The sequence below is a fragment of the Pistacia vera genome, unplaced genomic scaffold (assembly GCF_008641045.1).
Source record: "Pistacia vera cultivar Batoury unplaced genomic scaffold, PisVer_v2 Contig223, whole genome shotgun sequence".
Classification (NCBI taxonomy): domain Eukaryota; kingdom Viridiplantae; phylum Streptophyta; class Magnoliopsida; order Sapindales; family Anacardiaceae; genus Pistacia; species Pistacia vera.
The window spans coordinates 2,105,458-2,127,217 of record NW_022196028.1 but is presented as its reverse complement, the minus strand read 5'-3'; the positions used below and the strand labels follow the sequence as shown (position 1 = coordinate 2,127,217).

The 21,760-nt window shown below is 36.7% G+C and overlaps 2 protein-coding genes across 2 annotated transcripts; both read left to right on the top strand.

Moving 5' to 3' along the window:
• The first annotated feature begins 3,932 nt into the window (after positions 1 to 3,932).
• On the top strand, positions 3,933 to 13,836 carry LOC116130548 (NADPH:adrenodoxin oxidoreductase, mitochondrial). Its single transcript, XM_031416273.1, has 13 exons — positions 3,933 to 4,049; positions 4,154 to 4,258; positions 4,444 to 4,557; positions 4,670 to 4,723; positions 4,907 to 5,023; positions 5,836 to 5,945; positions 6,043 to 6,116; positions 6,307 to 6,368; positions 6,526 to 6,724; positions 12,211 to 12,271; positions 12,646 to 12,713; positions 13,235 to 13,380; positions 13,550 to 13,836. The coding sequence occupies exons 1-13, from the start codon at positions 3,939 to 3,941 to the stop codon at positions 13,781 to 13,783; spliced, it is 1,455 nt and encodes a 484-aa protein (XP_031272133.1). The 5' UTR covers positions 3,933 to 3,938; the 3' UTR covers positions 13,784 to 13,836.
• Positions 13,837 to 18,428: 4,592 nt separating this feature from the next.
• LOC116130634 (auxin-responsive protein IAA27) lies at positions 18,429 to 21,024 on the top strand. The gene is made up of 5 exons (XM_031416368.1): positions 18,429 to 19,089; positions 19,791 to 20,020; positions 20,161 to 20,302; positions 20,543 to 20,604; positions 20,772 to 21,024. Exons 1-5 carry the CDS (start codon positions 18,737 to 18,739, stop codon positions 20,807 to 20,809), a joined length of 825 nt encoding a protein of 274 aa, XP_031272228.1. The 5' UTR covers positions 18,429 to 18,736; the 3' UTR covers positions 20,810 to 21,024.
• Positions 21,025 to 21,760: the final 736 nt, after the last annotated feature.

Sequence of the window (21,760 nt, the reverse complement as noted above, 5' to 3'; positions counted from 1 at the left end):
CTCTCATATAATCAGTTCCAACTTAATTTGACTTGGTGAGCAATGTTTATCCTTTTTATGTTGTATTCGTGGCCTATATTTAACCTTACGTTAAATACATCACTTTCAAAATCATTCATCTAATCTAACCATAATGCTACTTAATCAACTAATTAAATCATTCATAACCCAACATTAGTGTTCTTTCGATTTAATATATTTTAATTGTTTTTTTCCTATTATCTAATTTTGATCTATCGACATCAATGGACTTTGTTATTTGACTTATTTGACCATATCTAAGCTAAGTAGGCAAATCAATGGAACTATATGGTAATTAGTAAATGTTCTTATCATTAATTATGTGCTCACATGATTCATTGAGTAAATGTAAGGCAGCTTCAATTGGTGACTGTGTAGCCAACATGTGATAAAGTCAACCCTTTCAAACATAATAAATGGTTTTAAGCTATTGAGAATGTTAGGTCCATAAAAGCCAACCCACGTAGAGTTATATTACATTATTTTTTTATTTTTGGTAACTGGGGTGCCTATGCCAGTTTGAGCACACCTCAACTAATCCTCAGAATTGATTGAACATTCTATAGGCTCGATTAGGTAAACCACAATATTATTATGATAGGTGTAATAGCCACTTTCTACTCAAATACTCATAATGAAATACATATAAAATAATATAAAGAAATTGGGCCCAAAATTTTTCTTTTTATTATATATATATATATATATTTTTTTTTTTTTTACAAACCTATATATTTTTACACAAAACTATAATGTGTATAAAAGTCATCAAAAACATAATAGACAGTGTAACCGCTTCTCCTCGAGCGCCGACGTCCGTCCGACCATGTCCTCACCTAGATCTTACAAAACATAGGAAAACAACGGGGTGAGCACTAAGATAATGCTCAGTAAGTAAATCCTCTACTCATCTATCCCCGTAACTCTCTCTCTCTCTCTCTCTAATTCTTTCCTTACAACTCCTCATTCAATTTCTCTTTGGGTACTTCTCTCTCTCTTTCTCTTTCTCTTAGAACTCTTTTCTAATAACTCTTTAGTAAGTCACGGCCCCATCTTACCGGGGGCACGGCCGGGACTCGCTCCCACTCTACGTGACCTCTACTCATTCTAGCCGTTCGGACTCGGTTATGCATGGATTCGGAACCCTTGGCCATGTGAGTGTGTATCTCTCTCTCGGGTACTCAGGTATAGCCCTCATCCGCATGCACTCTCACGGGCTACACCACTTCTCTATCTCATACTCATGCCGCTCTCTCAATGCGGCGTACATGCGGGAATACTCTACCCATTACTCACGGGTTCCCCATCGCACAACCTACTCTATTCTCTTTTTCTCTTAGCTCTTAAAGTAGCGTATACTCAAATTCTTTACTATGTCTCAAGCTACTTCTTAAGTGCATAAACAATTGTGTATGGATAGCTCATGCTCACTAATGCACTTATGAAATGTCAAATACAAGATTTCCTCAAAACAGTTATTCTGCACAGGTCACACTAAAAAGGGCATAACTTGCATTATACACCTCGGATTGCTATGGTTTTGGTCTCGTTTTAAATCTTAGAGACAGGGCTACAACTTTGATTTTGGTCTCAGCCTAATTCAATCCGTAAAATGTCCAAAAATCACTTAGAACATCACGGCTGTGACAGGGCAGATTTCACTTAGGCATTTCATCAAACAACTTATGTGCATATAAACACTCTACTAAAATTACTACTATACTTCATTCTCTAGCCATCCAAAATGGGTAAAAACTCCCTCAAATACTCATAATCCTTGTCAAGAAAAGCACTTCCAAAAAGGTTTACACAACATCTCTCAAACTTCATCTCAAATTCCATTTCTCATCACACATAAAAAAAAACACTTCTCATAATACATATTCATCTCAACTCAATTCTCAACAACATAACATACTTATACAAGCATACATCTCTATTCAATCTCTAAATCTCTACTCAAAAATTTATTCAAAACTCAAGTTGGTTGGATTTACTTACCTTGTGAAAAAGTGACTTCTCTAGCACTTTTCCTTTCATTTGTTGTCTTGTCTCCTCTCTACAACTCAAAACAACAACAAGCAAATAAGACTTCACTATAACTATAAGAAAATTCACATCTAAAGCATGAATCCTTACCTTAGGATGCTTTAGATGAAATCTCTATTCAAAATTACTCAAAAGCTCTCCTAAATCCCTTAGAAATCTTGGAAAATTGGATGGAGAAAATGAGAGAACTTAGGCAAATGGAAGAGGCGGTGGAATGGATGGACTAAAGGGTTTCTCTACATTTAACTCTTTTTATCTCATATTATAAGCATCATTTCCCATTTTGCCTCTTCCTTCGAAATTCCATCTATATCCTTTGATTCTTTACAAATACACCCCCATCCAAACACAACCTCTACTAAATTTTCTTACATTCTACTCCCCACTTTTCCTACTAATTAGGGGTAGAATGGTCATTGTGCCCCAAAAGAAGGATTCTCTAGAAAACTCAAGAAACTTTGTATTAGGCTCGTCGCCGCGGCGAAGCACTTTCCGTCGCCCCGGCAAAACAGGGCAGAACCTACCCGTGGGTGTAGCTCCTCCTCACCGCGGCGAAGCTTCTTCTTCGCCCCGGCGAAGATTGGATTTCCAAACTTCACCAAACTCAACCAATTTCAAGGCAACCATTCAACCAACTCAACATACCATGATAACAACAAACTCAATTGAAGCTGAAACAGTAAACTTTTAACTAAAGTAAATCTTAAGTACATACCTCAAGTGGGATATTACAATAGGTGACCCAAAAGTTTGAATCCACAAACTGAAGAAAGAGAACAAACCTCTTTGACCGCTATAGAAACCTCTTGGTGTTATTATATTATATTATTAGTCGACTTAAAACAAATAAATATATGTAAATATGTATTTTTGATACTTGTTAGTTGTTATGTAAAAACGCAACAATCATAGGTGTCCACTTGACCTTCAACCGGATTGGATATGATGTGTGCGTGATTTAGAATAACCAACTAAGAACATGTTAAGAGTGCATTAATTGAAAGACAAGAACGGTTTTTAAAGTGGTTTGATGAGTTAGAATCAGGTCAACATCCACTGATATATTATTGTTTTGTATTTACTTTACACACAAAGTGATTATAGGGAAAGAACATGCAAAAACAAGGTTAAACTCTCTCTGAGTGGGTTCCCTATTATTGTGTGAATAATCAATTCCCCAAACGAAGGTGGTTTCTCCTTTTTGTACAATCTTTCTGATAGTGGTTGGGACTTGTGAGTGGCTGCTAGAGGGTGGAATACACGTATAATCTCTTATAATCTGGATTTGAGTCAGACATCTCCATGCTTAAATTTGAACACGCATACTTAATACTGATGAGCTTGCTTGTGAAGTCATCCGCTGTGAGGATGACATATGGGGCGAGCTTAACTGCCAAATCCCAGCATGGTGTAGAGGATAGATAACATGAATCTAATCGTCTAAAAGAACTACACAACATTTACAATACATAATAAGACTATCCTCGTATTCTTTATTTAATAATTTATTTTTGAAGTGTCCAGTGAAATATTTTGCTAAAAAAAGTTATTTTTTAGATGCTTGGAAGCAAACATTTTTTTTCCCCCTCAGAATTATTATTCAGATGCCGTTTCTTTAATAAAAAGAAATTAACACTAGAACACTTAAATCTCGATGTCTCGGTACATATTCTGAAATGGAAAATTATTGGAAGGTCAGCCCATTTTAATAAGTTGGGCCTCAATAGCCCAATTAATGTGTCAACTATCAATGCTCCCAATAACAATCTCTACTCTTTAACAAAAACCTAATCATCATCCCAAAACCTCCCAAAAATCTCTCTTGTTTTTACGATTATTGAAAAAAAATAATAATAAAAAACCCCGCTATGTATCAAGCGAGAACATTGTTGTCAAGAAGCTTCGCAACTCTCTCAAATCATCCCCTACGAGTCTGCATAGTTGGCAGCGGACCAGCTGGCTTCTATACTGCTGAAAAGGTATTGTAGCTGAAATGAACCCCCTTTTTTTTTTTTTTTTTTTTTTAAATTTCAATCTTGTTTCATTTATTGATGCATTGATGAGAATTTAAAAAAAATATTAGACATTAAAGGCGCACCAGGAAGCGCAAGTTGACATCATTGATCGATTGCCAACACCATTTGGATTAGTACGCTCTGGTGTAGCACCTGATCATCCGGAAACAAAGGTCATTTACTTCAATTTTGCTTGTATTTATTCTGAGTTACAGTAGCTTGTATCAGATTGTGTTTGCGGTACAATAGATGTTAGTGATATACCTAGAGTTTTTTTTTTTTTCATTTTTTAAAATTATTTTTCTTTGTGTGGTGTAATTGTCTTAATTGAGCTTAGTTTACCAGAAAATTGCAACAGATTGTGATTAATCAGTTTTCTCGAGTGGCACAACAAGAACGGTGCTCATTTTTTGGGAATGTCTCTCTCGGTTCCTCCATTTCTCTATCAGAGCTCCGTCAGCTCTACCATGTGGTAAAATATCTACCCTAGATATGTTGTTTCGCTGGTAACGCGTTTTTCTTCTAGTCTTCTTATTTTGAATCTTTTAAGTGTAATTTATCGATTTTAGCTGGAATTTGAACAGGTTGTGCTTGCTTACGGCGCTGAAAGTGATAGAGTTTTCCATATACCAGGAGAAGTATGTATATCTAATGCCATCACAGTGTTGTTAGACTTGCTTGTTTAATATAATGGTGCTCAACATCCATATTGTCGTGCACAAAATCGTTGGTTTAATATTTCAAATCATGCGATTATGAATGTTTCAAATGGAGTTGAAATTAAGGTTGTTTCTAATTTTCTTATGTTGAATTTGTTGTAGGATTTATTTGGAATACACTCAGCCAGAGAATTTGTTTGGTGGTATAATGGACACCCAGATTGTAGAAACCTGAATCCTGACTTGAAGAGCACTGACACAGCTGTGATTCTTGGTCAGGTATTCTCTTATAGATTAGTGTGAAACCAGGTTGATTACTGGGTTCTTGCATTTTGAATGACACGTTCTATCAGAGAGTATGTAATTTGTAGAATCTAAAATCATTTATGAATCTTGATTAAATAAGACACGGTCCCAATTTAAGAGGCATCTTGGAAATTGGCAGTTGGTTGAGGAGATTGATTATTAAGGAGTGTATCTGTAAAAGCCAAGTACAATTATTGATATGTAGGTGACTTGTGGTTCCATTTGAACTTTAGTCAAGTGGTGTAGGGGTGGATGGCTCAGTACGGGTTCAAATTTTACTGAAAAAGGAAGGACAGTGTGACACCAATTAGATTGATCTCAGCTGGAGTGTGGTTGGCGAGGTCTTAGGTTCAAATTTTACCAACAGATTCAGCATTCTAGTAACTTAGGACATTAAATGTACTGCTTTTCCAGACCTTGCTTTTTAGTTGTCCAATTGTAAGCGTTTTTAGTTTAATGATTATTGGGGACCTAATAGACTTTTTTTCATTTCAACCCCAGCCAACCCTTCCCCATGTACAAAATTAATTTAAATGGATCCTTATGAGGGACTTTGATCCTTAGACCTCTTGCTTCCACGGCAAGAAAACTGAATAATTAAGCTATTCCATTGGGGATAGAGACCTAGTAGATTAATTGGCAATTAATTGTCTTATATAGTAATAACACCAAAATGACACCGTAATGCATCCCATGAGATTACCACTCTATTTGCTCTACAACTTTTGTTAGAAACTGCAAACTTATGATATGTCCTGTAGGAATGACTTGCACTTATTTTCCAGGGAAATGTAGCTCTTGATGTTGCTCGTATCCTCCTACGACCAACTGAAGAACTGGCAACGACTGATATTGCCAGCCATGCTTTGAATGCTCTGGAAGAGAGCTCTATCAGGTTTCTTGTCCATGATTTTCAAAGCTAGCAGATCAATCTGTCAGTTCTCTCTCTTTCTCTCTCTCTTCTGTCTTTACTGATATAAGTGTAATTACAGGAAAGTCTATCTGGTTGGCAGACGTGGACCAGTCCAAGCGGCTTGTACCACTAAAGAGCTCCGTGAAGTACTTGGTAATTCTTAACATCCAGTCTTTTGCACTAATATTAATCTGATTTATTTACATCCTGACTATTTCTGTGTACACGATTAGTTTTTTATTTTTTTATTTGTATATATTTGCATTCAGAATATTGTGGCTGGTGTTATATGAAATCCCTTTATAATTATGGAACTTAGAGAAGTATTACAATCTTCTTGCAGGTATTAAAAATTTGTTTGTTAACATAAAGGAAGCTGATTTGGTCAAAACCCCAGCAGATGAGGTATATTTCAACTCTTAATATTTTCTGTGTACCTTCCTTACATGGAACATCAAATATTTGCTTTTCTTGAAGGAGAAGACGTGATAAATATTTTGGGGTTTGCCACATTTTCTCTCTCTTGATGTTTTTTGTATCTTGATATTGTTTTTTCGCAAAGGAAGAGATGAAAAATAGTCGTATTCAGAGGAGAGTTTATGAATTGCTCTCTAAGGCGGCTGCTTCAGCTTCTTCCCAATCCAGTTCAGGTCAACGTGAACTTCACTTTGTTTTCTTCCGCAAACCTGATTGTTTTCTTGAATCAGATAAAAGAAGTGACCATGTTTCGGGTGTGCACTTTGAGAAGACAGTTCTAAAAGGTATTTCTTACTATACATGTTTGTCTATTTGTCTTCATGTAGTTTTTGTTGGTTTCTCATGTCTTGGATTGTTGGATGCTAATGAATTGCAAGTTGCAAACCAAAGTAGATTAATCATCACAATGACCACGTGGCTAAATCCAAGAAATAAGCTGTTTCTTTTAATTTTTAAGTGTTATGAGTAATGAGGGAGCTTAGTCAAGTGTTATGAAAAATTTCATTTGAGAAAACGGTTTTAAAAGGTATTTTATTTTTTACATGTTTGTCTATTTGTCTTCATGTAGCTTTTGTTGGTTTCTCACGCCTCAGATTGTTGGATGTTAATGACTTGCAAGTTGCAAACCTAATTTGATTAGTCGTCACATGGACCATACTTTAAATTCTTGAAGCAATCTATTTCTTTAAGTGCTATGGGTAATGAGCAGGCTTAGTCAAGTGTCATGAAAAATTGCATTGTTTATTGTTGAGTTGTACAAATCAAATGTTTTAGGAATAGGATCTTTAGAATAGGAAATTAGATCAACCCTTTCCTAGTTTAGATTATTTCATTTCCTTATATGGATTGTTGAATGTGTATATATTGTTGTATTTTGTTCACAATCAATAAGAAGAAAATTCTTCTGATTTTCACATGGTATCAGAGCCAAGAAATCAGAAATCCTAGAATTTTTTTTTTTTTTTTTGGCGAAGTTCAGTCTCTCTCCTTCTGGTGTTGAATCACTCTTCTAACCACACCAGCCTGTTCGTCTTCTCCTCGCCAACAAAACCTGAAATTTTCATCGGCGGTCGCCATCGCATGCGTCGGTCTTCTTCCGGCAGCTTCTTCTCCGATCTCTTTCTTCGACGAGCGTGAGGTCTCACCGCCAGCACCTGTGCACTCAGACACCGCTGGCGAGCACACCCACCACCATCCAACCTGCATTATCATCACCGCCGCAGCAAATAGCCCACTACCGCCGGAATATTCCCTTTTTTTTTTTTCCGATCTGCCCAGAATCAGTTTAGTTTTTTTTTTTCTCTCCCACAAAACAATCATGCTCCCTGTAGGATCCAACACCAAATCAGGTTCTGTTTCTTTTTTGTCTTTTCCTCCGATCACAACTGAAAAATTAATAGGCAGCTCCAATTATTCCTCATGGGCTGCCTCTGTTGAACTGTGGTGTATGGGACATGGTCTAGAGGATCACTTGACCACTAAAGTTGAAGATGTCACGGATGATAAAACTACCTGGGTGAAGACAAATGCTTTGGTATGTGGTTTATTATGGCAGTCTACTGACCCTCACCTTCATTCTACTTATAAAATATATCGAACCTGTTTTGATGTATGGCGACATGCCAAATTGCTTTATACTAATGATATCCAGAGACTCTATTCTATTGTGTCCAATTTGGTTAATCTCAAACAGCAAGATATGGGCATCTTTGACTTTCTTGGCAGGATGGCCTCTCTCAAGGCAGAATTTAATTTGTTATTACCCATTGGCAAGTTTGAAGCAGCAGATCTGGCACAACGAGACAAATTCTTTATGGTTCTTACTCTTGCCGCTATTAGTCATGCTCTCACTCCTGTACGAGATTAGATTCTGGCAAGTGCTACTGTGCCTTCTCTTGATGACATTTTTGCTCGATTACTTCGAGTCTCCTCCCCTAGTGTTATGGTTGGATCTTCCCCAGTTGATTCTTCTATCATGGCCTCTCAGTCTCAAACTTTTGTTAAAGGAGAAAAGGGGCATCGTAGTGGCAGGGGAGGACGACCCAAGTGTAGTTATTGTCATAGGTGGGGGCATAAACGGGAGAAATGCTACAAATTACATGGGCGTCCTCCTCGAGTTGCCAATGTTCTTATCTTGATCATTATTCTGAATCTTCTGAAGAACCAAGTCGGCCATCCTTGACACTTATAGGTGCTGATTATGACGAATATCTCAAGTTCCAGGCAAATAAGTAGTCTTCTTCATCTGTTGCTTCCCTCGCTCAGTTGGGTAAATCAGTTGCCTGCCTCACTCAGTAGTCTCCTCCAGGGTGTTGGGTTCTTGATTCTGGTGCATTGGATCATATCTTTGGTAACCCCCGTATGCTTTCTCATCTTATTAATACTACCTCTTTGTCTCATGTTACCTTAGCTAATGGGACCAAAGTAGTTGTTAAAAGCAGTAGGTCGTGCACAACCACTCTCCTCCGTGCCTTTAGATTATGTCTTGTATATTCCCCATTGCCCTTTTAACCTTCTATCTGTCAGTAAACTCACCCGCTCTTTAAATTGTTCTATCACTTTTATTAATGACTCTGTTGTTATACATGACCGCAGCACGGGACGAATGATTGGCGTAGGACACGAGTCACAGGGCCTCTATCATCTCAAGTTACCTTCTGCCCCTATTGCCTACACTGTCTCCAAGTCTTCTCTTCTCCTTCATAATCGTTTGGGTCATCCTAGTTTAGCAAAGCTTCAGAAGATGGTTCCAGGTCTATCTACTTTATCGTCTTTAAATTGTGAGTCCTGTCAGCTTGGAAAAGATACTCGTAGGACGTTTCGAAAGCGTGTCAATAAACGGGTTACATCCCCTTTGGAGTTAGTTCATTCCGATGTCTGGGGTCCTTGTCGAGTCTCGTCCATTTTAGGGTTTCAGTATTTTGTTACGTTTATTGACGATTATTCTTGTTGCACTTGGTTATTTTTAATGAAAAGTCGTTCCGAATTATTTTCTATCTTTGAATCCTTTTGTGTTGAAATTAAAACACAATTTAATATTGTTATTCGTGTGTTTCGGAGTGATAATGCTCGTGAATATTTTTCTGCTCCTTTTACCAAATTCATGTCATCTTAAGGAATTCTCTATCAATCCTTTTGTGTTTATACTCTACAACAAAATGGAGTTGCTGAGCGTAAGAATAGACATTTGATTGAAACTGCCCGAACCCTGCTTTTACACAATCAGGTTCCTTTCCGGTTCTGGGTAGACGCTGTGTTAACTACCTGTTTCTTGATTAATAGGATGCCTTCTTCTGTCTTACAAAACCAGGTCCCTCATTCTGCTTTGTTCCCTGATCAACCGTTACACTCTCTTCCTCCACGTATCTTTGGTTGCACATGTTTTGTCCATATCCTTTCTCCATGTACCAACAAACTGTCTGCCAAATCTACCAAATGTATTTTCCTAGGATATTCAAGACTTCAAAAGGGTTATAAGTGTTATTCTCCATCCACTCGTCAATACTTTCTATCTGCTGATGTCACCTTTTTTTAGTCTTCTCCTTTCTTTCCTGCATCAGCCTGTGATTCTATCACCACAGTCCTTCCTATACCCTACATTAAGTCTACTTATGATCATCCTGCAGAGTCTGTTACTATTCCTCCAAGTCCTACCCCTATGGGCGAGTCTCTTCCTCTGGGTGATGCTATTGTTCCAAGTACGACTACTGACACTGTTCTTGATGATGTTCCTGAGGCTCCTGTTCCTGATCCTCCTGCATCAGATTCCTATCCTGCTGTAGCCCTACCTCTTGAAGACTAATTTCCCATTGCAATTCGTAAAGGTATGCGGTCCACTTGCAACCCTCATCCAATCTATAATTTTCTTAGTTATCACCGCTTATCTCCATCATATTATGTTTTTGTGTCAACCATTTCTTCTGTCTCTGTTCCTTCTAATGTTTGAGAGGCACTGACTGATCCCGGCTGGCGTCAAGCTATGGTTGAAGAGATGACGACTTTACATCATAATAATACTTGGGAATTAGTTCCTTTGCCTCCTGGCCAATCGCCTGTTGGTTGTCGTTGGATTTATACTGTCAAGGTTGGCCCAGATGGACAGGTTGATCGACTAAAGGCACGGTTGGTTGGAAAATGGTATACTCAGACTTATGGGTTGGATTATTATGAGACCTTTTCTCCTGTGGCTAAGATGCCTTTTGTCCGCTTGTTTTTATCAATGACTGCTCTCCGCCGCGGGCCTCTATACCAATTAGACATTAAGAATGCCTTTCTTCATGGTGAGCTTCAGGAATAAATCTATATGGAGCAACCACCTGGCTTTGTTGCTCAGGGGGAGTCTGCCTTGGTATGTAAACTTCGTCGCTCTCTGTATGGTTTAAAACAGTCCCCTCGTGCCTGGTTTGGACGATTCAATAATGTCATTCAAGAGTTTGGGATAATTCGGTGTGAGTCTGATCACTCTGTTTTCTATAAACATAACTCATCAAGGCAATGCATATATCTGGTTGTCTATGTCGATGATATTGTTATTACGTGAAGTGATCATGATGTCATTAAACAGTTGAAGACACACTTGTTCCACCACTTTCAGACCAAAGATTTGGGATTACTTAGATACTTCCTTGGTATCGAAGTGGCTCAATCTAGCTCAGGTATTGTTATTTCTCAAAGGAAATATGCACTGGATATTCTGGAAGAAACAGAGATGTCTGACTGTAGACCGATAGACTCTCTTATGGATTCTAATTCAAAGCTCTCACCTGGACAGGGGGAGCCTCTTGCAAATGCTGGGAAATACCGAAGATTGGTTGGTAAACTTAACTATCTCACCATTACATGACCTGATATTTCCATCTCTGTCAGTGTTGTTAGTCAGTTTCTACAGTCTCCCTGTGACAATCATTGGGATGCAGTTATTCGGATTTTAAGATATATCAAGGGCACACTAGGCAAAGGACTATTATATGAAAACAAGGGTCATACACAGATTGTCGGATATTCTGATGCTGACTGGGCAGGTTCTCCTTCTGATAGACGTTCCACTTCAGGTTTTTGTATTCTTGTAGGAGGAAACCTTGTATCTTGGAAAAGTAAGAAGCAAGATGTCGTTGCCAGATCGAGTGCAGAAGCAGAATACCGTGCAATGGCTCTAGCAACTACTAAGCTCATTTAGTTGAAGCAATTAATCCAAGAATTGAAGTTTACAGAAGTAGTAAAGATGAAGTTATTTTGTGATAATCAAACTGATCTCCATATTGCCTCCAACCCGGTGTTTCACGAAATGACTAAGCATATAGAGATTGACTATCATTTTATCAAAAAGAAAATCTTATCTGGTTGTATCACCATTAGTCATGTCAGCTCAAATGATCAGCTAGCAGATATTCTCACTAAATCACTTAGGGGTCCTCGTATTGACTTTATTTGTAACAAGCTTGATGCATATAATTTATATGCCCTAGCTTGAGGGGGAGTGTTGAGTTGTACAAATCAAATGTTTTAGGAATATGACCATATGTTTTGGGAATAAGATCTTTAGAATAGGAAATTAGATCAACCATTTCCTAGTTTAGATTATTTCATTTCCTTATATGGACTGTTGAATGTGTATATATTGTTGTATTTTGTTCACAATCAATAAGAACAAAATTCTTCTGATTTTCACATTTATTAAAAGGTAAAGAAAAATAAAAATGCAATGATTCGACTTCTGATTTGATATATAAATACAGGGAATTACTTTGCCTTATTTAGCATCAATTTGTAGGTGTTGGCCCTGGAAAACAGGTTGCAGTGGGTACTGGAGAATTTGAAGATATTGACTGCAGGTAATATTTTCTGGATAGCAAGTTTTAAAAATTCGTATATATTTCAACTATCAAGTTTTTGGTTTTTTAGCTGACTCTTTATAGGAGCCTTCATGCTACGATTCGTGAATTTTGTTTTATTTTATTTATCTACCTCTTTGAATGTGTTGGGACTATGCCCTATATCTTGACCTGGGAGGCAAATTCTTTTGAATTTTGGAAGTAAAAAGTTTCTTTGTTGATGCCATGATCCTTGTCTCTGCATCAATGAGGAACTGAACGATTAATGAGGAAGGGGAACTAAAGGGCTGCTTCAGATGTTTTGTTCGGTTTGCTATCTTGAATTCAAGTGACTGTGATTTAGTATTGATGGCAATTGTCCTTCCTGTTGGCAGGATGGTGCTAAAGAGCATTGGTTACAAATCAGTACCAGTAAATGGTCTACCCTTTGATCATCGTAAAGGTAAAAAGCAAAAAAGGTTTGTTGTATTTTTAATTTAATATCATTTCCTGCTTATTGCATGTAAATCATTTCACGTCTGGAGAAACTATAATACATTGAGTTCTTCCAACCAGTTCAAAGTTTCAATCCAAAATCACTTATTTATTTTAAATTTCAAGATATATTTAAAAAAAAAAAAAAAAAAAAAAAAGATTAAAAAACTTAATGACATTGTGATGTATAACTAATTTTTGCTCAACTCTTTAAGTAATATCCTTTCTAAAAGTTTTGTGAGTTGAATCAGTGAGGGAAATCATGATTGGGATTTTTCAGGTTGGAAGCCTTGGCTGCATTGTTGTGTCTCCGGAGTTTCTAGAATTTTTGAGTTTTTAAAGTACATTTTTTTTTATTGCATTGGACCATTGAATTACAAGTACTCTTCAAAGCCATCTGCAAAAAAAACATCGTCAAGAGTTTTTCTGAATGTCTGTGGTGCATACTTTTTATGTAACCCATCTCAATTTTCATGGCATATTTTTCAGGTGTGGTTCCAAATGTCAGAGGTCGAGTTTTAAGTGATAATTCAGGAGATCCTACACTGATTGAAAATGGCTTGTATGTTTGTGGGTGGTTGAAGAGAGGACCAACTGGGATTATTGCTACAAACCTCTACTGTGCCGAGGAAACTGTAAGTCTCGCATCTCCTTGACAAAAAGTTGTGTGCTTTAAGAGAAGAATACCTTCATTAGTAGTTATGTTTGAATATCTCACTGCAAGCAATCTATGCTAGAGTTAACTTTTGTGTTAGTTTACATGTAGCGTTGACCAGTTTTATGATTGAATTACTGAAATGATAGGTAGCTAGCATATCAGAAGATCTTGAAAAAGGAATGTTATCATCCATATCCAGTTTGCCGAAACCTGGAAGAGAGGGACTCCTGCAGTTACTGGATCGTAGAGATGTTATACCTATACCATACAGCAGTTGGGAAAAGATTAATTCCGTGGAGAGGAGGCTTGGGAGTTTGAGGAACAAACCACGGGAGAAATTAACATCATGGGAAGATCTGCTAAAAGCAGCCACAACATAAATTAAAACCTTGAGAAGAATATTACCATTTCCCTCGTTTTCTTTATTTTGTAAGGTGAAAAACTTTTCTTTGTGGCAAAAGAGGATAGAATGGAAAACAGCTGAGATCTCATTCAATTTTTAGAGTAATGCTACGAATACAAATTGATGTAATAATATTACATAATTGGCGCATCATGCACTACTTATTTTTTTCCATGATAATATTATTGTTTTATTTTAAAGATGAAGGTGAAACGGGCATTTTTGGTTCACTGTGGGCTTGTGAATGAAAAAGGTTGGAATTTAATAATAATGATATGTTGTATTTGAATTCAAATTAAAGGCGAATCACGCGAGGACTTGTTGATTTAAATGTTCTCGTCCGTTAGTCGCTGATACAGAGTATTTGGAACGATGACAGATCAAAACTTCAATTGGGCAGCCTAAATTGCATTGAGCTGGGTTATGTCATATTGAATTTAGCTGGAAAGAAAATAAGAAATAGATTCTCCCTTGTGGCTACATGGCAAATCCTTGGATTAGTTATACTCATGAGTCTTGTATTTGAGTTACGGGATAGGTAATTATTGGTTTACCCAAAAAAAAAAAAAAAAAAAAAGCAAATATTACCTTAGTTTGACACTTATTTTTTTTCATAATCGGGGTATTCAGGTCAACTTACTTGTACCTTAATTAATATGAGGGTTCATTGAATACCTTATAAACCTAATGGGTTAGGTAAATCATTTGGGTAACACACCCAGATAGCTAAAGTTTTACCGATCACAAGACTAGTGGTTTAGTTCGGCACTTCCCTCAACCCCTTATTAGGTTTATGAATCGAGTAATATTATGAATATAGAACAAATTTTACAATATTTTAAAGAACTTTTCAGTATGTATAAGATGAATTAGAGTACAGATGAGAGAGTATCTTTTTTGTCATTTGAGTCTGAGACTCCAGTGTTGCAAGCCAACAATACGATAGACTGGGACTGGGAAGGATACATTATTTGTAGTTTTGAGTTTATGTATGTGTTTATTACCACAATGATTATACAAATTGAGGTCTGAAATTATTAATTATTATTTCCTGGACACAGATCTTGTCCTTGTTAAACACGTAATTGAGAGTAAATTTTAACAACTTGAATAAATATTTGACATTTGACAGGATGGGTATGGTCAAGTCTCCAATATGACATTCACTGTAATAGCAACTGGAAGAAGCTCTTCACCTACCGTTCTTTATCCAATTCAACAACACAATTCTATTCTGCTGTAACCATAACTTTCTTTAATCCCTCACATCTTCGCCAACCCATATACTCTATTCAACTGAATAATAATTCTACATTTTCTAGTTGACAAATAAATAATGTTGCGCTTTTTTATTTGTTGATAAAACCGGTTGTGTGCAGAGTCAATTCCCACCATTTTTTTTTCAATGCCAAGCACTTGAAAAAGCTGCCATCTTCAATGTGATTAATTGCTATAAGTCTTGTTCAGTGGATTTTATGATGAGAATATTGAATTTTGTAATTGTAAACTTGATATCACATCACATCACAAGTATGTATATCTCCAACCATAACTTCCACCGAAAGGGTTTGCCTAATTAATCAACTGATCTTGTGCTGAAGCAGACTTCCCTTTTCAGGAAAATTAAATAAATCTATTTCTGTAAATGACTTCTTTGGTCTTCAATTCATCATTATCTTTTTACATTCATACTTAGTTATGTACAGTACACGCCATACTCGTGTAAAAGCAAAAGAGACTGAAACCTTATTTAGTTGTAACATGAAAAAGACTCGAAACTGTTTGTTTCTTCCTCTTCTACTCTGAAAAAGGTTGCGTGAATGTAAAATATTTTCGAATTATGAAAGGGAAAACACCAGGAGCCTCTTGTCTCTATAAAGGCCATTTCATCATCAACTTTTCAATAAATGACAAATAGCATTGATTTGATTCTAAATTATAAGTTTCTTTCATAAGCCTGGAGTCTTTTCTACGAACAGAAGTGAGACATACAATTAATTGCCTTCAAAAGGTGCTATAGCAAAATTCTATTTATGTTTTGAGCCCAACTCTCCATGATGAGAAGCAAATGTTTCTCTGCAAGGCAATATACTGAAGTTATTGTAATCAACAAAAAAGATGGGGGCAGATGATGGTTGGTTTGGTTATTTGTCAGTACGTAATTTCAAAAATAGCTAATTTTCAAGTTGATGGAACTGATGAACGTCAAATTTCCACCCATTTCTGTGGGTTGATTCGGCTCTTCTCAGCTTCAATAATTCATCTATAAAAGGGACCCATCAATGGAAGCGATTGGGTTTGACAGTAGGATAAAATTTGCAGGCTTTTATATGTTAAAGATATTCGGCCACTACTTCGCTGTGGCTTCGTCTTTAAGGTTTTTGAGATCCACTGCTATAATAATAACAGGTTGGAAAAATAAAGCCGAGGCGCCGATTAATTGAACATGTGATAAGTCGTCTTGGATCAGGGAGCATGTGTTACTGGTTGTTTAGGCTAAATTCCATTTCAAATCTGTTAATTTGTTGGCATGTCATGGAATAATATGCTCTTTTTGAACCCTTGGAGATTGACTTTTGATTATTTAAGAGAAAATTCATATCAGAGGGTTAAAAGAGAATAAATTAGTAAAATAAAAACCATGCATAAAATACTAGTTGAGGAGGAAGTAGCATCCGGTCCAGTGGGATTGATGGTCCATTTGAGAGTGAGATTCCTCTTGTTTAATCAAATCCGGTATGGGACCAGTAGCTGCTGCTTTTAAGATTCATTCTGTCTCCTCAACCTTACCAGAAAGTCTCTCCTCTGATCATGACTACCATTTCACTTGTTGGATTTTTCCAACGATTATCTAATGCCCTGTTTGCTTTTTAATTCATTTGGTCCTTGTCTAAAACCAGAAAAGCCTCCTCTTTTTTTGAACTTGAACTTGTATTAATGAAATCCAAACACATCCTAACTTTTATTTCTCTCACTAAGAATTGAATTTTGGTGTGAATGCGACCGCCATTATTGTAAAATGGATACTCTGCTTGAATATGGAATTGAAATTGAAGGAAAGAAATTGGAATCCTGAGACGTTAGTGGAGGTTAAAAAAGCATTAATCCATTATCTTGTTGGGTTAAACACGTGGGAATCACTGTAACAATTAAAAAAAAAAGTTGCATTGCAGAGAGAATAGAGATGACCCACAACACAAATGCTTCCACCACCAACCATAACTCATTTATTGGATTATGACACTCGTATTTGGAATTGAGCTTTGCCCAAACACAAATCTCGATCCTACTGCAGAAATTAATGAAGTCTGAAGTTAAAAATTCTAAAGCCTTTCTTATTATCATCTTTAAAAAAAAAAAAATCAACATATAATTATCAGTTAAAAGAGAGCCCACATCAATGTTTAAAATTATATTGAAAATTTGAAGCTGACAGAAAAAGGGGTGAAGTTGAAGGTAGTGTGGAGATTGTTGGGCAATGAAATGGAAGTTTTTTTTTTTTTTTTTTTGCTTAAAACTGACTTTTTTTTTTTTTTTTTTTGCTTAAAACTGACACATTGAAACTCCTCCATGTAACAGAGACAGTACACAGATGCCCAATGCTTCTCCACTATCTTTTAAGTTGTGACACTGTCGCTGTCCCATCAAACATTTCTTCTTTTTCAAAATCTTTAATTGCATTTCAAAGTAATTAACTATATGCCTTCCGTTCAAAAACTCCTTAATATTAATAATTTGTACAAGTAGAAACATTTTAGTATTCATAGAAAGTGAAAAAAGTCCTGGAGCGTTCGATCAATATAAACATAACTCCGTTTTGTCTCCCACCAACCCCTCTCTTTGCGTGGACTTCTGTTAAACCCTGCAAACTTTTATTATATTTGCAATTATTGTGCCATCAAACCTGCTCATTTCAATTAAGATTTCACTGAACTTCAAAACTTCCTTGATTATACTTGTTAATGGAAGTCTGGTTTATCAACCCCAAATCCAATCATTAAAATGGTTGTAACTTGATAAAATGTAGTTAGAGGTTAATTAATGCAAGGGATTTCTGGAAATTTGCTGCCAAGTGAACAACAACAGTGACTTCTCTTTCATGTCTTCAGAAACAAAGATTTCTTTTCAGTTAATCAAACTGCCGTTTTCTTTTCTCCTCTTGTTAGTGTCTCTCGTGTCAGCTTTCTTTCACTTTCTCAGCAACCAAACAGCGAATCCGCCAAAAAATCCCATTAAAATTTTTTTTCGCAGTGATTTTCTGTCTTCCACCCTCTTCAAAATCCGAGAAATTTTGGCCTCCATTTCGTCCTTTCGTTATCTACCACCCTGAATTATTTTATTTCTTTCTCTCAAACACTGTATTTGCGCTATCTTAGCAGTCTCGTCCATGTCATCATATGCTCGGCGCACTTTAGCTTTTTAAATTATTTTTCTTTTTGGAAAATAGATTATAAAAGGGGCAGTATCGGAAAGTTTGCCGGGAACTTTCTGTGTCTTGTCGGAGTGGTTGCCCACAGAAAGCTTTATATAATAATATAATAATATAATAATCAATTATTTATTTTTTAAAAAGCAACCAAGTCAGTAACCAAATAAAAGAGTTAAAAAAATTAAAAAAAAAAAATTGTTAAAAGGCCTTTCATTTCGTTTTCTCAGTTTGAGACTTATCAATTACTTACAGTTGTGAGAAAAATATATAGAAAGAAAATATTGAGTATCCAAAAGACTAAAGAAGCTTCTCTGCTTTGCTAGCTTCTCTGCTTTGCTTCATCATTAATAATCATAAACTGAACGTTGATATATCTTGTTTTTTTCAGAAAACAATTAAAAGTTGAAGAGACTTGTTTGATGTTTGTTTGAGTAGTGTTGAAGTATGTCAGTGTAGCATGATTACATAGGATTATCAGCAGAGTCAGAGGTTCCGAATTCAATGGAAAACTCAGGATTAAACCTGAAAGCAACGGAGTTGAGACTGGGGTTACCGGGGTCAGAGTCACCTGAAAGAGAGAGTAGTGAGAACAACACTGTGGTTGTTTCAGTGAAGAGCTTTGTTGGTTCAGGAGCTAAAAGGGGTTTCTCTGATGCCATTGATGCCAAGTGGGTTTTCTCTGGATCTGACCCTGCCTTGTATTCTCCAAGAACTGCTGCCAGTAATGGTTCCAAGCTTCTCACCGCTCCCAATTCGCCTTTGGCTACTCCGGTCGTGAAAGAGGCTGCTGCTCAGTCACCAAAGCCGGTAGTGCTGCAGGACAAGAAGCGTCATGGGATTGCTTCTTCTTCAAAGTAAATATAAATATATATATATTTGTCTTCCTAGACCGTTTTTCTGTGTTTACTTGTTTGTCTACTTGGTGAGTTTTGATTTTGTTTTGTTTACTAGAAAAATCTTGTTAAGGAGAAGAAAAAAAATATTTAATTCGAGTGTGTGTGTCTGTGGTTTTTAATTTTTCTATATTCGCTGTTATAATTATTGAAAAATATAGAATTTTATAACCTTTTCTTTCAATTAAAGGAGAGTTCCTCCTGAGCCGGTCTCTACTCTGGTTTTATAATTTATGCTACTTGGTTTTTGTGGTTCACTATGCTTTTAATTATGCTATTGGCTTTGTTGTTGACTGCGCTCTTAATTTCTTTAGCATCCTGGTGATTCATGCTTTTATGTTGCTCATGATTCCAATTGAACTTCCCATAGCTGTGTTTTGGCTTCTATATACCACCTTTTAGGATGTCTTTCATATTAAAGTTGCAAACAGAGATTACCAAAACAAAGATTTCAGGATGTCTGTAATTTAGTTTCAAGATATTATCCAGGTGTTGTTGCCTTGAAATTTTGTATTTATGATTTCCACTGGAGAATGGTATCTGAATTTGTTTTTGCAATTTATAACTGCATTAGATATGAAAAAAAAAAAAAGTTGATTGATATTCTATTCTAAGGAAATCACAACAAACTCTGGATCCTTCATGTGTGTATTGTGTGACAGGGCACAAGTTGTGGGATGGCCACCAATTCGCTCTTTCAGGAAGAACACAATGTCTTCCCATTCTTCAAAAAATGAAGAAGATTCTGAAGCCAAGCTTGGATTGGGATGCTTGTATGTTAAAGTCAGTATGGACGGTGCTCCCTACCTGCGGAAAGTTGACCTCAAAATCTATGGCAGCTATATGGAACTGTCGTCAGCTCTAGAGAAGATGTTCAGCTGCTTTACAATCGGTAATACCTCTTTGTTACTCATTCCAGCAATTGCCACTCTTTTCTCTCTGCACGCATGCTTCCAAATCTCTCTCTTAATGATAAATACTAGCATCTTTTGTGGAGAGAAGTTAATTCTGTTTATAAAATGTCTGGTTCAGGTCAGTGTGGCTCTCATAATATTCCCAGCCGAGATGGATTGAGTGAGAGTAGATTAATGGATCTTCTCCACGGTTCTGAATATGTGCTCACCTATGAAGATAAGGATGGTGACTGGATGTTAGTTGGTGATGTTCCCTGGGAGTAAGTGTTTTCTCAACCTATAATCTTTATAGATATTTGGTCAAATTGCTGGAGCATTCTAGGTTGGGTGAATCACTGCCCAAGTTATTTCAGGTTTTAGGAACTGGGACATTATAGATTTAGAGGCAAAGAAAACATATCGTCCAAGTAGATCAATTCCTCATTTCTTAACTTGAATGATATCTCTGCGTTATCGGTCGGTGATGGAGCCTTCCTAACATTTACTGTTTGGCGCTGCAGAATGTTCACCAACTCTTGCAAGAGGCTTAGGATAATGAAGAGTTCAGAAGCTATTGGTTTAGGTATGGAATTCAATTTCTCATTTAATTTATTATCCTATCATTGGTAATTCTAAACCAATAAAATTCTACCATGTATCCATCTGACTGTGGTATCTGGTTGCATAGTTAAAATCTATTTCAGGGGACAAAATGACTGACACATATGTTTCTGCATCTGCTGCTTGCAGCTCCAAGGGCAATGGAGAAGTGCAAAAACCGTAACTAGTTTGGTGCTGTTGCTGTTGCTACAGATTGATCTCATAATGTCCATGGAAAAAAGACGACCGCAGTTGCTACCATCTGACTGTTGAAAGTGCTTAATGGGTCTCAACAACTGAGTCCTCTATTTGCTTTTATGTTTGCTCCTAAAATTGAAGACTTGGTGTACTAATGAAATAATTATACAACCGTAGCCAAGAAATAATGTTGTTGGAGGATTTATTGATGGTTGTCCCCTCTTGATCTTTTCTTTTTTTAATGTATTATGATTGCTGGTTGATCATGTCTGTATAAATAGTCTGTTTGCTGTAGACACCCTCTCTCACTTGGTATTCAATAGAACTCCGGTATTATAATATCTGTTTGGTTGCCAAGAACTGAAGTTTCTTCAATTGCTTTTTATTGTCTAGATGACTGGTATATTGCACATCTGGAAGTAGAATGTGGACCTATTTGGATAGGTGCTACACAGGAGAAATCAACTAGTATTTATTGAGAACAAAGAAAATCACCTCATTCTGTCACTCTCCAACAATGTTTTAAGACTCAACCTGGGGTGAAACCCGACAAAGTTGTCGAGTCTCGAATTGACCGGTTTAACTAGTTTGACTGCAGATGACAACAAAATTTAAAATTCAGCAACTACACCCCTAAAAATTACAGTTAAGTCTCTATAGTTTAAAATTTAGCAAACACACCCCAAACACAAATCGGTCGACGACGGTTGACAGCAGTGACACTCCAAATGCAACTCCAATCGTCCCTTGAGCCCATTCCCCTTGAAACATACCCAAGATCTGGCCGAAATAGGTTCAATTTTAGCCAAATCTCACCGACACCAACGTTGGCATTCTAGGTCAGATCTCACCGACACTAGCATCGGTGACCCTCCCCATCACCCCAAAATTACTTCCCTTTTCCTCTCGACCAAAACCCACCTCACCCACCCCCGTTAACC